Source organism: Rhinolophus ferrumequinum, chromosome 6, assembly GCF_004115265.2.
Source record: "Rhinolophus ferrumequinum isolate MPI-CBG mRhiFer1 chromosome 6, mRhiFer1_v1.p, whole genome shotgun sequence".
In the NCBI taxonomy this organism is placed as follows: Eukaryota; Metazoa; Chordata; class Mammalia; order Chiroptera; family Rhinolophidae; genus Rhinolophus; species Rhinolophus ferrumequinum.
The window spans coordinates 10,162,586-10,182,768 of NC_046289.1; the positions used below are offsets into that span (position 1 = coordinate 10,162,586).

Consider the following 20,183-nt stretch of genomic DNA (forward strand, 5'->3'; position numbering starts at 1 on the left):
TCTGGTGGGGCGGGGAGGGGGCAGGGAAGGATTACTGGCATTCCAAAGATGTTATCTCAGGTGCAAAACGACCACAAACAGGTCCACTTAAAGGCACAGATTAACTTTTTGAAGGAAGCTGAAGATGTGACTTCCCGCCATGGCCCACTTAGTTATGGAATTTTTTATGCTCACGCCATCTTATGTGGTTATTTTCAATCTCCTGAGGCTGTCAGCTTTAATATGTGGCCCTTTTTCCATCCACAATAATATATTGGTTATCCACCCATGCATAACAAATTACCCCCAAATTTCACAGTTTTAAACAAGAAGCTTCCCCCCCCCCCCGCCCCCCCCCCCCCCCCCCCCCCCCCCCCCCGCAGTTTCCATGGGTCAGGAATTCAGGAGCAGCATAAGTGGTCTGACTCAAGGTCTCTCATGAGGCTGCAATCAAGCTCACGATGAGTAGGCAGTCATTCTGGGCTGTGAGGCAGAAGCTATATGCTGAGAAAGATGGAGCAACCACAGAAGCTGGTCACCCGCCCCATGCAGTGTCACACCCGCCTGCACCGAGCACCCTCACGTGAGAAGGAAAATCCTAGCACGTTCAAGCCACTGTTCTTTGGAGGTTTTCTCAAGTAGGATTTCAACAGGTAGAAATAACGGAAGGGAGTCCCAGGGAGAGGTGACAGTGTGATAAAGGCCTGGAGGCAGGACCCGACTTACCTCTCAAGACAGGGAAGAGGGAGAAATGAATTACTGTGTAAGAAAGCTTAGGTGCGGACCCTTGAGAGGGGCTGCAGGTCGAATCCTCTTCATTTGTCTTTTGTCTCGAGGACAAAGACTGTATCTTACATATCTTTGTACAGTGTGCTTGGCAGAAGGATGTTCCATAACTACTGGGGGTGAGGCCGTGATTTATTTCTATCTCGCTTCTCCCTTTGAGGGATATTTACTTCCTCTAAGAGTCAAGGGTGGTGTCCTCAAGCCTTCTGCAAGAAAAGACTGGGTGGCAATAGGTCTTTCAGTGTGTGAGGAAATCTGATCCCACACTGGTCTTCTCAGCCACGACCCAGCCTGGGCTTCTGCTGTCATCCCAGTGAAGGGTTCGCAGACAGGTGTGCACTCAGCAGGAGGCTCCTGGGACCTCAGGTAAGAATATTCCCCAATGTGGACTCACTTCCTTAAAGAGCTGCCATGAGGGTGGTTGGGTGCTGGGAGGATGGACCTTCTGGTTGCTGCAGAACCACATAGCCAGTTCCTGTCTCAGCTCCACTCTTGCTTGCTGTGTGACCTTGAGCAAGTTTCTTAGCCTCTCTGGGCCCATGTTTCCTCTTCTGGAAGATGGGTGGAGGTATACCTACCTCACAGCTGCTTGTGTAAATGATGTAGAAGGCGGCTAACAGTGTCTGCTGAATAAAAGTGGACCAGGAGCATTGGCATCACCTGGGAACTTGCTAGAAATGTAGTATCTTTGGCCCCATCCCATTCATGTTGAGCCAGAATCTGCTTTCCAACAAAATGCCGAGGTGATTCATGTACATGTTAAAGTTTATGATGGTACGTGAGGCCGCTGGGGCTCTGGAAACTTGCAGAAGGAAGGAAATAACCAGAACCTTTCCCTCTGGTCTCAACGTCTCATTACACAAGAGCTGATGGCATAATCTTATTCCTGATGGGCAAACCAGCTACAGAATTTGCAGGGCTCTGCAAAAGTGAAAACATGAGGCCCCCTTTTCAAAAAAAATCATTAAGAATTTCAAGATGGTGACAATTGAGCCTGGAGCCCTTCTGAGGGTGAGGCCCTGTGTGACTGCATGGGTCGCACGTCCACAAAGCTGGCCTTCCTAATGAGGTAGGAAAGGGTTGGGTCATTCTGGACTCATTCATACCAGCCAAGTAATGAAATTTCTGCTTTGTTTGATTCATAACCAATCATAATTTAAAAGCTCCAACCCTCATCCTTTTGACGTTTATTTTTTTCTCCATATGCACGTAAAAATAGTTTCATATGGCTGTTATTCCAGTGTAAATAATTATTTCAAAAAATACAAATATGTGTGTGCCTATTAAACGAATGGAAGCTCTATACAGGGAAAGACAGCTTGTGTGCATTTATTTTATTGACAGTGTACAGATTTTGATATATTGCATTACAATACTGACTGCTAGATTTCTTATAAAGATTTAGTTCATATTTACTCTAGATGTTTCTTCACAATAAAAATAAACTCATGCCAGTGTTTAGTAACCAATAATATCAATTCATTCCAATTTAATGACAGTTTTATTAAACTAAGAATCTCATACCACAGGAGCATTCACAGTGCAGGAGGTCACAGTTATTGAAAAAATAAATAGCGGGATAAATAGATTTATTATTTACAACTTTCACCTCATTGCTCCTGCTTTGCCTGTTAGAAAGAATGAACAAAGATGGCAGCGTTCAGCTCAGCATGCCAGAAATATCTTGCAGGGGACTCAAGTGATGTGTAACAGCTCCAGAAGTTCTTGGTTTTGCTTGTTTTTAAGGGGGTTCTTTCTGGACACGAGGGCCCTCTGATTCTGCCTGCCTGCTCTTTGGTAGGTCACGGTTGTGCCCCAGGAAGACAGCATGGCCCTGCAGAAACCATGCCCAGCCTTCCTCTGGCATCTGGGATGGGCCTGGCCTCCCTTCCTTTGGCTCTTTCTTTGGCAGCTCCAGCCTCTGCTCACGGGCCTGGTCCCATCTGGCCGGCAGCCTTCTTTTCTCTCTAGGTAATCAAGGCTCTCTTTGTGTTTAGACACCCAGCGACTACTCCCGCTGGCAGCTGCTGGATGGAGACACATGCAGAAGCCTCCTTGCCAGGGAGCATGTGCTCGGAACTGGACCGCTTAGAATAGCAGTTCCCCGAGGAGGCTCCCCCAGAGCCGGCCACAGGGGCTCAGCCACAGTTCTGTCCACTGGGTCCCCAAATGTCCTTAGTCCAAGCCTTGTGGAGGAAGCTCCAGGAAATGGTCTCTAGCTCAGAAGGGCACCTCTGGAGGTGAGGGCTGGGGTGTCCCTGTGGCCAGAAAAAAACCCACTGGAATATCTTATTTGGAAAAACAGAGCTGTTTTGCTCACACCCCAGTCATTTTCAGTGGAAGGAAAGGCCTCGCTCCTCCCGTTGAAGGGGACTGTATGTCTGTCTGGATACTTGGGAATCCTGGAGTGGGAGCAGAGAGGACTCTGCTGTCTGAGACCCGCCCTTTCTGCACAAAGGCTCATCGTACCAAACCAGGCAGCTAGAAGCCAAAAGGTGCACATATTCTCTCTGGATAGCTTCAAAAAAAATTGTTTTCCAACGCTGCGGTGGGGAGGGTACATACTTTCTCCAGGATTAAGGGTTTCATTGGCTTTGACTATGGAAATGTCCCAACTAATATGTTGCATAAAAAGCAACTGTTTGAATTCTGGCAACAGTGGGACTAGGTGTGGATTATGCCCGAATTTGTCATTAGGCTTTTCACCAAGGAACAGCCAATCCAGACCCATGAGTCTAACAGATGGAAAAGCCACACAACCAAGGGCTGGACTTTCACATAGGTACAGGGGGTATTTTCAACTCCCAGAGCCACCTCCCATCACCCACAGTTCTGTACCGGGGTATTCAGGCAGCAGACCTTTTCCTACATTAGAAAAGAGAATGTTCTCGGCCCTGCAATGAAGTGTGTGAAGGACACACAGCCATGACAACTGGACACTGACACTATAAAGAGGTGATGAGAAGCCTTAAAAAGACGCAGGTAAAAGGTGACACAAAGCACAGCCACCAGCCCCCGGCAGTGTGTGAGGATTTAGCAAAGATGAACGGACCTGGGGAGCCATTTGTCACTGAGAAGCTAGAATTTGTTAAATCCCCATGAAATTCCGAAGCTCTAAGACCACTCCTCTGGCGCTCCTGTTGTGCCACCGATGTGGCAGAATAGGAGAAAAGTGCCTCTTCTCCCGATTTCATGCAGACACCGTTTCCTCAAGGTCAAGCAGCACTGTGACAGGCTGGGTACTCTCCCGTTGGCCACCAGGCCTGAAGTGAAACACAAAACTAGTGTCCCCGTTTAGTTTTCCTGATTAAGAAGCAAATGAAACCACCTCAATGCCTTTTAAAAATCTGCACCCCTGCACACTGTGCCCTTTGGGGAATGTTCTCTGCAGCACAGCAAAAGGGCCCCAATGAGCCAGGCTGGCAAAGGGCGCGCTCAAAGTGAGCAACAAAATCTGCGTCCCACGCGCGTTCTTTACCGAGCCTCCTGTTCTATCACCCACATGACAGACACATGACAATGCTGGAGGGGCCCCTCCCCCATGCTTTGAGAAGGCCCCGAGGGAGTCTTCACACTTGAGGAGCTCAGTGCTCAGCCACAGAGTGAAAAGCCAGAGAGCAAAGGCTCATACCTGGTGGGGGTGCCAGACGCTCTGGGGAATCCACATACGGATTGAGGACAGGGGTCAGGGAGCAAGCACTTCAGATCCGGGATTGGGGTGGGGGTTGATGACATCCTGCCACCCAAGAGCTGTCCAGAGAGCATTTTCATAAATGTCTGGAAGTTTCTATGGGGACGACGTGGCAAAGAAGCTTCTGAGACCTGGACCATCTCCAGACCTGGACCATCTGCTAAGTGCCTCAAGGGGAGAAGACCTAACACAGGAATCATGTTCAGAAGGCATTAGAAGGACCCAGGAATATGTAAGTCATGGCGTATGGGAACAATCACTTGAAGATTTTCACTCTAAGAGGCAAGTTCTTTGTGTTTTCAAGCACCAAGCTTTTTGCTGGAGCCTGTCACATGCGCAGCACGGCCGTCTTTTTCAGCCAGGGATGAACAGGGCCTAGGAGGGAAGGAGAGGTGGGGAGGGAGAGAAGAGACCCACCCGGACCCTAAGTACCCACTGGGTGTCAGGGCTGGGGGAGCACAGCTGAAGGGCTCTGCTTCTCTCCTGCTGACTCGAGGGGAAAGTCCCCACACACGGCAGGAGAACCCTCACTGTCTCAGCACCTTAACCCCACTAGCACAGTTCACACCTGGGGAAGGAGAGAAGGAACCAACCGATCCTTTCTCGGTACGTCTTGCCGTGGTCCATCCCCGCCTTAAGGCCACGGAAGGGCCTTGGACTCAGGGAGGACAAACGCCAGAAGAAAAGAAGGGTGTCCCGCCAGGAGGCCGCCCACACCCTTCCCAGATTCCCAGCCTGTGTGTGAGCCGGGTGTCCCTGAGAGCTGGGCTTTTGCTGATACCATAAGGCTTACAAATCCTCCTCAAAAGGGAAGAGGAACAGATGGCTCCCTCAGGATCTGGACCCTGGGAAGTCTGGGGGCAGGTGTCTCTGGTCGGGGTCTACAGCACTGATCTAGAGTGGTGTGCACGTCCCACTGGTTTACCTTCGGGAGGGCTAGTGCCTTACCAGTTGCTCAGGTCTGTAAAGGCAGGGGACTGATGGGCAGAAGGAAGAAATAGTCTTAACAGGTGGGGGGTAACAAGCACGTGAAAACTCATACGGGCAGCAAGATCTGTGCACATGGACAGAGGCACAGAGGCCAGTAGACCATGGGCGAAAAGAAGGGTGTGGATATGGCGGTGGGACAGGTCTGACCTGCCCCCGGCGCCCTTAGCCATTAGTCTCTCACCGAGGCTGACCCAGAACATTCCTTCAGGGCCAGCTTCTCAAGGTACCGCACAGCTTCCACCCTGACCATGACAGGGCTGGTAAGGGCAAATTCCAAACCAGAAATCAACCGGAACCTCCTGCTCTTGCTTCTATGGACATTTTCTCTTTGAGGGTAATGGTTCGCCTTTCTTTTCTGCCCCCAATTAGAAGAACAAAATTTATTATTTTAATTGCCTATTTTTGTAGCAGTGTAATTACCCAGTGCTAATTAACTTTGGGACTAAAATAAAGGAAGCAATCCTGCGTAGTGGTGAACAGCAGTATTTTTAAATGAAGGCCTAATTAATCAAGCAATTCTTTAAACGTGTGATGGAAAAATATTTAGTTAAAAAAGAGGATTTTTTCCCCCCTACAGTGTATATATAGTTTCCTAGGGACAATAACTGCATAGATCCTTTAAGGAAGTTACATTGGCACGTTGAAGTCAAAAGAGAATTAACCAGGAGGAGTGCTCTACATATTAAAAACATTTTTTAGTCTCAAACTACAACTGCAGTGTACTTTATAATCTCAGAAGGATTCTGTTGAGGAAGAGGTGGGTAATTAGGATGTGTTTTTCTCTGAAAGCTACACAAGTATTCAGAAAAGTGACACTAGCGGGAACATCCTCTGGGGCTATGCGGCCTGTGCCTTGCAGCTAAAAATATTTTTTTTGGTTTTTATCAGGAAAAAATAAGGACATTGGATAGAGATAGAAACTAGGATATGAGCTGGGATACCCAAAAGTCAATTAAATAACTGATGAAGTTTTAACTCAGACAATGAGAACCAACCACAAGGGCAAACACACCCACGCTTCCTCCCACCCCGTGGCCAACCCACTGGACTGGCTGAGCTGGGAAGGGGTACGACCCGGAGCTCATCCCCTGCTCTATACTGACTGGTCATTGACCTAGAGTCACTTGACCTTTCCAAGACTAAGTTTTCTGTTAAACAAGGACAATAATCCTTACTTAGTCACAGGGCGGTTTTGAGAATCAAGAGACAGACACACTCGCAAACCTGATGAGTCTGTACGGCAGAGGGGACCAGGCCAGGTATACTGGTAAGAGGGCACAGGGTGTCCCGAGAACTCTCAAAGCCCCTGCATCTAAAGTTTATACTGACAACCTAAGGGCTTCTGACTTCCCACTTCGCTAATTTCTTAGGAAAATCACGTTTGTCCTCAACTCGAAGACCACTGAGCCCCACATCCAGGTAGAGGAACTGAAAGAGAAATCTTCACGGGGTGTAGCTAGTAACACTGATGGCTCCCAACGAGAAGCCTGGTGACAGAGTTCCGGTCCATCTTAGGCTCTCACTAACTTAAAGAAACAAGCAGGAACACGTGCTCCTTCTAAAGGAGGCTTTAAAGAGCACAGCCACAGGTCCCACAGATCACAACCTCTGTGTCTCAGGAAGAAATGAGCTACTGGATTTCAGTTCATCACCAATGACTGATTATTGGTGAATTGCTAACAACCTTCTTTCCTCACACCATCAAGGGTAATTCCCATACAGTCTTCCGTGCAAAATATCTCAATATTAAAAGTGCATCGAATCTGATAGACTTCTGCAATAGAAACATTAAAAAAATAAAAAACACCTCTATATAAAATTAATTGTGCTTTCTTTTTAGCGACCACAAATGGTTTGTATTCGTAAATCTTTTGACTATATATCTGAGAGCTAGGAAGCAGTCGAAAGTTGTTTAATATTTTTCTATCTGTTTTTGAATTGGCCTCCCATCCTTGGCCTGTCATGTATAGCAAACTATAAGGTTCAAGAACCTTAGCTCTAAAAATTCCAAGTTATGGTTTTCATATTTGCCTCCAGCTAACCAGGGAGCAATGTATTGTTTTCCAGGAAACCTCTCTTCTTGTCATTAACCATCCCCCATTCCAGTTCAGCAGGCTGTGAAATTTGTTGGGCAGATAAACAATTGGGTCTTTCAACAGGATGGTTTTGAGAGTAGAGAGCGTTAACAAAGAAATGATGACAAAGCCAAAGTGACAGTGCATCGCATCGCAGGAAAGGTCTGGAATGTATGGCTGTAAACTACAACCTCCACTGTCTCTCTAGCACCCATTTAGATGTTAGTTTTTCACTCTTTCCTAAATTCCGAATCAAATGTCTTAGTGTCCATGCAACACGATACACATAGGATTTGTTTTTTGGGGGGTTACCTTTTTGCTCCCCATCATGGTCCTTTTGTATGAAAGGATGTTTTTCAAGTATGATGATCGACATGACATTTTATTTTTAATATTTCATTGCTCATTCTCTGAATGCATCAGTAAAAGTGATAAGAGTATTGTTTTCTCGTCTCTCTTCTGCTGTGAAAAAACTGTGAAAGACTGTTTCCATTCTTCCCATGTTTCCAGAAAAAGGGGTGGAATGTCTCATGTCACTGTCCCAAACCTCCAGCAGGTTGAGGCCTTGACCCTTCCACACCATGAGTGCTTCCAGCTGGAGTCAGAGGCTCTTAGCAGCACGTGCTGTCTAAGCAACTCACACCCTCTGGCCCACAGGTGACAATTAAGAACAATATTCCTATTTTGCACTTGCCCCAGGAGACCTCGCATTCACGGACCACCTCATTTCTGAGGATGCTGCGAAACAGAAAGACAAATGGCACACATTAGTCCTTCTGACTACAGTGTCCGAGAGATGAGACACACGCCATACCTCTCTGGCTTGCAGCTCAGAGGTCTGCGGAGCTGCTCAAATAGCAGCCCCTGAATCTTGCCTTTTTGGGGACAGAACTCCAAGGAGGAGGAGGACGCCCAGCAGCCTGGCCCGGGACCAAAGACCACGATGGCTCTTCCTTCCAGTGTTTGAAAGAACAGCCGGCAGCTGCCGGTGCAGGAGAGATTCGTGGTGGGGGAGGGGAGAGAAAGGAGGATGCCAGCGCCAGTGTCCAGAAAGCTCCCGGCAGGCAGTGGCTCAGCTTTAATCGTCTTCTTGGCACATTGGCAAGTTGACAAAGGTGAAGACGTTAAACTCTATCATTATCGAGAAGCACAAGAAGATGGCGTAGAGAACCAGCACGGAGATACCCAGCTTCCGGTCCAGTTTCCATTTGTTTAGATGGATGCCAAGGACCTGCAAGGAGAGAGTACAAGGACTGGCTCAGGGACAGACTTCCAAAAGGCATTTTTACTGGAAAACCACACACAGCCTATGAGCCCCAGAACTTTCTCCTAAATGTGGACTAGAGCAGAAGGCGAGCCCTGCAGGCGTTAGACTTGTCTGATGAAAGGGGGAGGCTCGGTCCAGCCCTGCTGTCTCCAGGGACACACAGCAGCGGCCCTCGTGGAACCGGCCCTACCCGGCCCAGTCTAGGTACCGAGGTCTTCCCTGCCCGGACCTTCTCCAGCGACAACTAGGGTCTTTGGCTGGGTCCTCCCTTTGCTTTAGAATTCTTTATCCTCAGCACACTTCAGCGAAACTTCAAAGGCTCCTGTTGGCCCACAGTCTGAAAAACATCAGCTTGGACCACCTTTTTCTGTGTGCGTGCGTGCATGCATGCGTGCGTGTGTGTGTCTGTTTGGGGACATGGGTTGGAGCACATCTTCTTTCTACATTCTTTCCAGACTCTCCCACACTTCCCTTCACTACCTTTTTTCTTGTCTCTGAATCAAGGAGGCTTCCTAAAAGGTTGGATCATACTGAACTCGTCAGAGCAATGTCATGGGTCCTATAGAGACAGACCCATCTGGGTTCAAATGCCAGCTTAGCCATTTCCTAACCCTGTGACTTGGGCAAGTTACTTAACCCCCGAGCCTTAATTTCTTCTGGACAATAGACCATCAGGTGGTTGTAAGGACTGAGTAAATAAGCAGAGGTAAAGAGTTTAGCACAGTCCTGAGCATGTGGTGGAAGGAGACCTCAGTATTACTATGTGTCAGTCCTGAGGCCTGACCGTCATGCCCCCATTTGCCAGCTCAGATGGGCTGGGTGGGGGGTATTTCTCTCCTACTGGCACTAGTGAGATGAGATGATCCTGGCAGCAAGAAGAGAGGAAAGTAATTCACTTCCTCTGGTGACTTCTTAGTTGCCCAGGGAACCGTGTAGCGGTGGGCGCCAACATTCTTGGTACAAATTGTGTCTGGGGGTATCTGAATTTATATGTTTCCTCAGCTTTGTCCCTCACGGCCAGGGGGACATGAGAGGGGTTTCAGAGACAGGTAAGTGACCGGGCAGAATCTGATGAAATGAAGTACGCATGGGGCTCCCATGTGGGAATTGTAAAAACTCACGGTGAGCGCCACGGAGCCCAGCAACAGCACCACGGAATAGACCAGACCCCGGCTGTTGATCTTCACCTGGAAAAACAAGCACATGTGCCCTGACTGCCTGGGGCGCTCCATTCCGAGAGCCCGGTGTGCGCTGCTTTATTCCTTCCCCCATGTGGAAAGCACAGGTGGGTGTTCGCTGTGAGCACGTGGCTGAGGAGGGTCAGCTAACTATGGATTCAAGTCTCAACTCTGGACCAAGAAGGGACAGGCACACCAACTGGCTGAGATACGGGGTGGGAACACGGATAAGTGCTGGGCACACAGGGGCTCCCCCCTGCAGACACCCCTCAGGCTGCTCTGGGAGCCTTCGCGGAAAGTGGGTGCCATGGTCCCAAGGAGAAGGGGGCAGTGTGTCCCCCAGAGCCCTCGGCTGGAACAAGGCCAATGCCAGCTGAGCCTGGCACCCATCTCGCTTACTAAGGAGGTGAGAGGAGCTTACCGTGGATCCATAATTAATAACCATGGTCTGTAGGCCCCATGGTATGCCGAGTCCCACGAGGATGTCAAATACGTTGCTTCCTATGGTATTAGAGACTGCCATGTCACCAAGGCCTGCGGGGAACGTAGACACGTGTTATTCATTAAGACCAGGTCACTCGAAGCCATTGTTTCCCATAACTGTACTATTAGTGCTGTTCCTTAGAAAGGAATTCCTTCTTCACGGACCCACATTTCTAAAACTTTTTTACGAGGTCTAAGACCCACTCCCTTCATGAAGTCTACAGGGCCCGGTATGGCCTGAATTGTGACCCCCCCCCCCCACCCGCCCCAAGATTCATATGTTGGAGTCCTACCCGCGAGTGCCTCAGCATGTGACCTTATTTAGAGATAAGGTCTTTACAGAGGTCATGAAAATGAGGTCATTAGGGTTGCTGCTTATCCAGTATGACGGGTTCCCTTATAAAAAGGGGGAACCTGGACACAGACAGCACAGGGAGAATGTCATGTGGACATGAAGATCGTCGTCTGCAAGCCAAGGAGAAAGCCCTGGAACATTCTTCCTCCCAGCCCTCAGAAGGAACCAACTCTGCCAACACCTTGATCTCAGCCTCGCAGCCTCCAGAACTGGCAGATGGTAACTTTCCTTTGTTTACGCCTCGCAGTGTGTGGTACTTTGTTACACCAGTCCCAGGAATCTAGGAAAGGGCCTTTCATATTTCTCCTGCCACGTTTGGCAGCCGATGTTCTCTGGGGATCCACTAAGTGTTTCACCTCATTTAATGTCCCCCAGTTGCTGTGGGAGGGAGAGGGCATTGTCCTCACATGGCAGGCGATGAAACTAAGGCTTGGGGTGTACTCAAGGTCACATGGCTTGCGAGTGGTCGGGTGTCCTTCACACCGAGCCATGATGTATACTCGTGGCCCAGGTAACGGCACCCTGACCTTGGCTTCAATGACAGGGCATTGGGTCTTATGCCTCGGTGGCTTCTGAAGGGTGAACTCTTTTCTCCCAACCAGACTAGAAGCACCTAAGAGGGCGAGGACCATGCCATCACCTTCACCTTTCTGCCCCAATGTCCAGTATTGTGCTAGCCACTCAATCTTCATAATTTAAGATTATTAAGTTATTAACTTAGTAACTTGAGGGGTCTTAGAAAACAAGCTTTTATCAATAAGGCTCATGCTGGCTGAAATCTGTTCTAAAGTGTCCGCTTAGCCCTAAAGCGACATGATTGTGGTCATCTGGCCCACATACAAAGGTTTGAACAAGCCTTGAACACAAATGCCTGTGACTGTAAAACTGCTTTTGTTGCTGAGAAGCTCGCAGCAACTCAGACGAGCATCTGGACAATGGACTCACCTCCATTTGACCACCCGCCCCACTGGTGTGAGCCAGGTTACTGCGTCCTCCTGCCCTGCTACGGTCATCCACTGACCTCCAGGACACAATGCCTCCCTCAAGGACCGCACATTCTCCCGCCCTGCCCACTCCAGGCACTGTTTAAAATCTGGGCAGCTTGGTCCCTCTAGGGGCGGCATCTCCGGGAACCCGGCCATCCAGGCTCCCAGGCTCTTATAAAATGTGGAACGTGCGGCAGCTCTCCTGGCCCAGCTATTACCTCTGGCGAGGACGCAGGCACTGGCTGGACAGGTCGGGAGGTATGAAGGAATGTCAGAGCTGCTCAGGTTTGGCAGGCTTCCCGCTCTGCACAGGTGCTACCCTTTGAGGAATCTTCTGGGGGTACCTCACACTTGAAGAGCACATGACTGACTGGGGGATCATGCTAAAAAGCAGGTTCTGATTCACTGGGGCTGGGGTGGGGCCCGAGAGTCTGTGTCTCTCACAAGCTCCCTGTCGAGCCGATGGTGCCGGCCTGGACCACAACTCAAGCTGCAAGCCTAGTTTAGGGAGCCTTGGGTGCAGCACCTCCATGGTACAGCACACAGCACACTGCATGGCTCCTGCTTTGCCTCCTGACCTTGCACCATGTCCACCCAGCCAACCCCAGCTCCAGAAAAACTTATCGTCTCTCGTCGGTGTATTGTTGGGGCTGGTATGACGGAATCCCACCCCAGTTCACGCCACTAGAAAATGAGTCAGGCCCTCAGTGCTTGTCAGCTCTCCTGTTCCCTGCTGTACTGGGTTGAATACTGCCCCTGCCCTAATGTCCACCCAGAACCTGTGACTGTGGCCTTATCTGCAAAAAGGGTCTTTGCAGATGTAATCAAATTAAAATGAGGTCACACTGAGTTAGGGTAGGCCTGAATCCAATGACTGGTGGAGCAGGGACACTGGGGCAGAGATACACACACAGGAAGAACACCACGTAAAGATACAAGCAGAGACAGGAGTAATGTAGCCACACACCGACACCTTGATTTTGGACTTCTTCCAGCCTCCAGAACTGTGAGAGAATCCATTTCTGTTGTTTTAAGCCCCCCAGTTGTGATACTTTTGTTATGACGGCCCTAGGAAACAGGTGGACCTGAGTTTGCCACCTTAAAATACGCCTTTTTTGGGATATTGATTATTTTAAGGTGGTTATTTTCAAGAAACAAAAGGTCTTGGGAAAAACCTTTGACCGTCCCGTCCTCTAACTGCCTCAAAGAACTCAGACAGAGGACCTGCTCCAGGCAGGCAGCGATCGTTCCAGATAACTATAGTTCAGTATAAATGAGTGTGATAGACGGGGAGGAACCTAGCATGGGCCCTTTGATCAAAGTCCTGCTGCGTCCCATTGTTAAAGAAGATCCAGCACACATACATTTACCAACATGTGCGTTTCCATCTCCTCGTGAGTTGCCTTCTTCCCCTTTGAAGTCGCAAGCCATATCCTCTCTCCCCCGACGCTGGCCCTCACCTTTCTCTTTAGCTCAAGATGGCATCTGAGCCTCAACTTGGGCCCCATATTCTTGTGGTACCCCCATATGTACATATATAATTAAATTTGGTTATTTTCTCCTGCTAATCTGTCCTATGTCAACTCGATTATTATTAGGTCAGCCAGAAGACCTAAGAGGGAAAAGGGGAAATTTCTCCCTGCCCCATAAAACGAATACACTCACCTCAAAGGTCGCTCCATTAAATTCCATTCCCCTCAACTGTCGTCCTCCCTGTCCCGGTTCTCTGCAAGGCTGCAGCTTCTGCCAAACATATACCCTCTTATGTGTTCTCAGGACCGACTGACCAACCAATCAACATTCTCTCCTGCCTTGGAGAAATAAAATGTCCTCTCCCTCTCGCCAAAGCCAACTTTCTCTCTGGGTGCTTCTCTCCTCTCCTGTCTCCTCTGAGATTTCACTCTATTACTTACAGACCGTGCCCCCAGTACTTCCAAACTTTCATCTATGGAGGAAGATCTGTGCAAGTCCACACAGAGATCCTCACTGGCAGAAAAGGCACAGTGAGTGACAGCTGGCTCTTTACAGCTCTTGTGCTCTGCCATCAAGGAGTGGACAGGTACTCTTCACCTGGCTTAACCCATGTTACTCTGTAAGCCCCAAGATGAACCCCCAAACAAACCAAAACATACAAGTCCTAGAACTCTCCAGAAGCATAGGAATATGGTTGGAGGTCTTGGACATCCCCATTTTGCCTTCCCGGGCCCAGAACTTTCTTGTTACTCCCTCATTTTCTCTCAGAAGTCTGGGCTTTGGCTCTGTTCAATCTCACATTGGTGATTTCAGAACAAGTGCATTTTTACACAACTCCACGCACGCAAACGCTTCTGGAGCTCGGGAAGAGTTCATCTTGGTAGTATTCTCCTCATAGGTGGAATCTGATACATGTGCTTTCCAGACATCCCAGTTCCCTCCACAGCTGGCCTTATAACAGCCACGAATGGTAACTCGGGCAGAGGTGAGGGAGTCTCTGGGTGATGCCGATGGTGATGGGGGCCGAGACATGACGCGTACCTTGTCTCGCCACGATTAGACTGGCCATGCAGTCTGGAACGCTCGTGCCTGCTGCCAGGAAAGTAATGCCCATGATGACATCAGGGATCCCAAAAGTATATCCAATAATAGTCACCTGCAGAAAAAAGGGGAAATGGTGCTTATCCTGAGGGTTTTTTTCTTGAACATTAGTACAGCCGTAACCAATTACAAAAATCTGGAATATGACTTTATTTTAAAAACACCTTTGGATGTGTTTTCTTGCCTAATATGCATTTACTGTTTCAAAAAACGTAGAAAATAAAGTAAAATGAAAATTAAAAAGCACCTACCATTTCTCGAGACCCACAGACAACCACTATTAACACTTTCCACCAGCCAGTGGCTCTTGAAGTTGAAAATGCAGAACATTGGCTGGAGGGCTTGTTAAAATGCAGACTGCCGGGCCCCACTTCCAGAGTTTTTGATACAGGAGTTCTGGGGTGAAGACCAAGAATTTGCATTCCAGCAGCCTCAGGGTTCCAGGGGGTTGGGACCCTGGGGCGACTGGTCTGGGAACCATTTGGAAACCACTGCTTTAGAACACATCCTTGACCGTTTTGGTGTTTTAGGAAAAATGAAGTCAGATTATACTATCAACCTAAATTTTGCCACATTTGTTTCATGTAATAATCCATTGTGAATACCTTTGCATCTCAAATATTATTCTACATTATTTTAAACTGATGCGTAGGTTTCATTGTACGGCTATACAGTTTTAGCCAATGCCTCACTGTTGGCTACTAAGGTTGGTCTTTTTTTTTTTCCCCCTTGGCTCTTACAATATCACTGCCTATAAGTAATATTTATCGAGCACTTACTGTGTACCAGGTCTCTACCAGCTGTCTTACTTTCACAGTCTCATGGACTTTATGAGTGACCACCCACTGGTGAGGGAAGCACTGCTATGATGCCCGTGTCCTGCCCACAGAACGTGAGGGTCAGAGAGGCTAAGCAAGAATGCCGGTGGGTACGAAGCTGGTGAGCCGGGGAACAGGGATGCCAGGCCAAGCCTTTCTGACTCTAAAGGCTGTGCTCCAATCTCACCATCACGCTGTTTTGTGTGGATATCTTGGGGTGCTCATTTTACAACCTCCTTAGGATAAGTTCCAAGAAATAGAACTGTTGGATCGAAGGATACGCAGGCTTTTAAGGACCTTGATACATACATAGTCACGTACTCCTCTAATAAATATCTAACACTTGAGAGATTGTTGGGGCCTCGAGCAGCATCTTGATGGAAAGCCCTAGAAACATTTGAACAACCCTATTCAAAACATCTTTTAGTTCTGGCTTGCTTCCCCATCTAGAAAATGTACACCAGGCACCTCTGAGGGGTGTTCACATCTCTGCTAATGGCTCCAATCCCAGCAAATGGTGTGTGACTGAAGACAAGCTGGTTTGCTTCTGCTCCCTCATCTGTAAAATGGGCTTGTTAATGAGACTTAAGTGAGAAAATGTGAGGTGACAGTGCCTGGCCCATGTAAGATGTTCGTAGATGTACATCTCCCTTCTTTTTCAATCACTAGGCTTCCAATCTATGGGGGCGGAGAAAGGAGAGTGATCAGATTCACAGGGCTCCAGAACCCCAGATGCAGTGCTTTTGAAGCACATAAATCAGCCCTGGAGTGCAGCCAGGACATGTGCACTTAAACATCCATCCGAGGACCGAGCTTTGCATAGGGACTAGAAGGTGCCCCACTCCTGAAAGGGAGCGCTCGGCTCAGCATCCCCAGGCCAGTGGGACGTCATTTTCTCAGAGTGCAGGGCATTTTCTCTGGGCTATGAGAGAGGAGACACATTGAGGAGGGCTGACCCAGCCATGCGTAATTCACGTTGGTCATGAGGGAGACCTCCACGTGCCCAAGCAGGCTGTGGCTAATGGTTTTTAATGGGTAATACCAGACATCAGAAATACAGGAGCCTGGGCTATTTTCGCATTAGTGGGGATGTCTCCTTTTTTTTTTCTTAAATCATGGAACTACATGGCTAAAAAGTTGAAGGACGGAAGGATAGAAGAAAGGTTTTGTATGTGTGTGTGTGTGCATTCTCTCTTCTCTCTCTCTCTCTCTCTCTCTCTCTCTCTCTCTCTCTCTCTCTCCAGGGTGTTCAAAACCAGAGGTGCTACCCGAGGGTCACTTTGTCCTGGACCCCAACCCTGGGCCCTCCAAGCCCTCATGATGCTCAGTCTTCTTTGGTCCTCAGTCTCCCCAGCTGTGCAGGGTGCTGGACAGAATGATCTATTTCAAAGGGCCCTCCCTTTTGACACCAATATTCAGGAATTCCCCCCCACCCCGCCTCGCAAAAGCCTTGGGGGTGAGAGATGTGAAAGGTGGTGGGGGTAAGAGGTGGGCAGGTAAGATTTCACAGCTCCCGGGCGCCCTCATCAGGGCAAAATGAAAGTAAGTGCATGGCCATGATGCCAGCACATCTTGCTTATGTAGAAATTAGGCTAACATGTGGCCATTTACCACTTTCTACAGTTGAGGCCATTGCATTCCCCCAAACGGAGGGCAGCTGAAGTTCAAAACTGCAGGTTAGAGTGTCCCAGCTGGGGAGTTCCTATGACCCCAACAAGCCACTTGCTAAGACTCTGCTTTAAGAAGTGGGGGTGGGGTTTGTCAATCAAGGTGGCCGGGGTAAGAATGTTATTAAATGTCCAACTTCACTGCTAGTTAGGAGAATTAATTTAATATGTTATTTTCAGTAATTAAAGAAGAAAAAAATTCACACATTCGTTAACTTGATTTTCCTACTTCTCATACCCACTCAAATGTCATGTAGTAACTTTTACTTGCAATGATTTTTTGGGAATGCACGTTAGGAAGAGAAATCACTGGATTTTTTTTTTTTTTTTAAATCAAATGGGGTGGACTTTAACCCTACTTAGAAAATTTTAAGTTTCCAAATTCAATTTATTGAAGGCATAATTTTTATTATCTTTTTCACAGTCATCCTTTTATGGGGGGGTTGGATAGTAGCTATTTCCAGCTCCTCCCCCACCCCAGTGCGCACACGCACGCGCGCGAACACACGGACATCATGGGGATTGTAACCTTCATCTGAGCAAAGCATGGAGCCGTCAATGTTGGCTGCAGGCCATGGTGAAAACAGCTCATATTTACAGTTATGAGTAATTTGCCACACTGCAAGCTCAGGTCATGATGCCTGAACGGAGGCTTTTCATTTTCTCAGAAACCTTGTTAGACAGTGGGTCGTCCCCATTTCCTAAAGGGGGTGACTGTGACTCAGGGAAGTTGAGTCACCTGCTTAAGTTTTATAAATAGTAAGTGGGAGCACTAGGATTCAAATACTTTGCCACGTGGCCCCACAGTTCTTCTTTCCCCACCAAGCTACTCCTCTGAGGTTAAGGGAAAGCTGGCCCTTGTGCCTCTGAAACTAAGACCCGCTTGCCCTCTCTGCAGCTGGCTTCAGGGGTTAGGAGGAGAGCGCAATGACTACATGGACACCACTAAGGTATGAATGGCTGACAGGTGAGCTTCACAACAGTAGACATGCAGCCATTTCAGTAACCACTTCTGCTCTCCTTGCCCCTGGGCTCCCCATGTGGAATGAAGAGGAGGAGGATGAGAGAGGGGAAGTGGCGGGGGTGGGGGCCCACAGGGTGGTACACAGAACAAGGGGGTGGGGGCTCCTGCTTGGTCCAGCCCAGCCAGTGAAGGTTTGTAAAGGGAGCTGGGATGCATGGCCAGAGGAGCTGACGAGAAGCTGTGCCACCGCTTCTCCACCTGCAAAACTTCAGTCCGAATGGCATTTGAAAATTCCAGCAACACACCAAGGCAGTTCAGGATAGTGGTTGAGCTCATGGACTCAGGAGAATACTAGACCAGGGTTTTAATTCCCAACTCTAGAACTCACTAATGATGTAAATAATTGTGTAACAGATGCTAATTGCATGACTTACTGGGCAAATTATGCAATCTTTATGCCTTAGTTTCCTCATCTATAAAATGGGCATAATAAAAATGGTTGTTATGAAGACAAAAAGAGTTCATATAAAGTTTATACATGTGCCTGAACATAGAAAGGGGAGAGGAGCATCCCTTGGCAGGAGGCCTAGAAAGGGCTGACTTGTGTTCATCTCCCACTGTCTGCAGTCTCGTCCACATTCCCGTGGGGACGCCGGAAAGGAAGGGGGCCTAGTGACAGCCCTCCAGAACTCTCTACAGAGTTCACACCACAACTGCCACACTCCTCTACCAATCCCGCCAGGACGGTGCATCTCAGGCTGCCCCATGAAGGTTTGTCTCCGTCCGCCACACCTGCTTTGCAGGCAAACCCCACCCTGTGTCCGTCTGGGTATCCCTGGCACGTAGCACAGCGGCATGTACCTCTGCTGAAATCCCTTTCTAATGGGAAATAAGCCAAGGTCAGTGAGGCTGGTAACTTGCCACAGGTGAGGTCACTCTTGAACCCAGCTCTCCCACCTCTGGCAGGTGCCAGGCAAGGGCTGTCCGTCCAGTCCACCTGCTCCCATCACTCACCAGCCACACCATTAGGTAGGAGAAGATGGCGATCCACAGCGTGGCGGTGATAAAGGTGACCATGAAGAACTTCTCCCAGCGAGGCTTGCTGCAGTTGGGGATGGTAATGCACAGGAGGAAGATGAGTGGCCAGGTGAACACCCACTTGGCTTTGTCTCCTCTGGCCTCTGCAGTGGGGTGGGGCGGGCCAGAAGGGAGGGGGAGAGAGACACAGGCACTGGGTTACACACCTGTCAGTCTACCTGCCGGTTTATTTTTCAAGTCAAACAAGAGAATGCTACCAACGTGACTCTGAGCAACTGACCTCACAGAATCACACACCTTCAGAATGTCACCCCGAAAGTGATCTTAGCAAGACAATTTATCAAGTGTTTGTTGACGAATAACTTCAGTCAGTTCAAATTCTTCCTTTGACAGAATAAGGAAAGTGAGACCCAGAGCGGAAATGGACTTGCCCAAGGGAGCTGGAGTGGGGATGTGAAATATGGATGGGCTTCGGAATCAGACAGACCTGGGTTGTTGGCATTCAAATGACCTTGAGAAATCCCATCAACTCCACTTCCTCCTCTGACAATAACAGTTGTAGTAACAACAACACAGTAATCAACCTATAGAGTACTTGCCATGTGTAGTAGGCGCAGTGCTAAGCATTTTGCATTTAGTAGTTTCTTTAAGTGTTAAATAGGAACATTATGTCTTTCTTGCTTGTGGCCAGAATGACCTGCCACAATGTACATAAAACACCCAGCACTGAGAGCTCCGCAATCACAGCTCCTTTGCATCAAGGTCATCTTCTCAGCCCGTGGCAGATGTAAGACTAAAATGTGGGTGTCCTGGCTGGCAAGTATGACCTCACTGGCCCCTACGAAGGGAATCCATAAACAATTCAACTGAGGAAAAGTGGCCTCAAAAAGCCACCAAGTGCAACCACAGGGTCCTTAATAAGCCTGAGTACGGTGTGCATATGCAGGCTCAAAACCAGCTTGTTGGTGATGCTGCTGAAATGGTGGAGGAAGGACCTCTGAAAATTCTCTCCATAAAAGCAATGAGAGCCCTAGCAAAAATGGTCAGAATTAACCCTTTTCAGACCTCTGGGAATTAACCAAAGGCTTGCAGCAATCCAGGGAGTGTTTACTTAAGACAACTGACTGGCTCTCAGTAAGAACAGCGAGATTTATAGAGTTTCACTTGCCCTATTTCCATTTCCTCTCACCAGCTCTGGAGAAAATCAGCAGCCTGGCACCCACCAGAGGGGTCAGGGCAGGGCTGGAGCTCCTTCTAAGTCCATTCCCAGAGAATGGGCATTATTTGACCTGTCTCGTACATTCCTGGAAGACCCCATTTTCAAGGCTGTCT

General features: G+C 48.6%; 1 protein-coding gene across 2 annotated transcripts in view; it reads right to left on the reverse strand.

Moving 5' to 3' along the window:
- Positions 1-2,088: 2,088 nt before the first annotated feature.
- Positions 2,089-20,183, reverse strand: part of SLC24A4 (solute carrier family 24 member 4) — a 146,076-nt gene continuing 127,981 nt past the window's right edge. For both annotated transcript variants that reach the window (XM_033109024.1, XM_033109023.1), the window contains exons 13-17: positions 18,828-18,994; positions 14,305-14,419; positions 10,388-10,500; positions 9,910-9,975; positions 2,089-8,752 (exon numbers count right to left, since the gene is read on the reverse strand). In XM_033109024.1, coding sequence (XP_032964915.1) covers positions 8,600-8,752; positions 9,910-9,975; positions 10,388-10,500; positions 14,305-14,419; positions 18,828-18,994 — 614 coding nt within the window. In that variant the 3' untranslated portion in view covers positions 2,089-8,599. The remainder of the gene's footprint in view (positions 8,753-9,909; positions 9,976-10,387; positions 10,501-14,304; positions 14,420-18,827; positions 18,995-20,183) is intronic.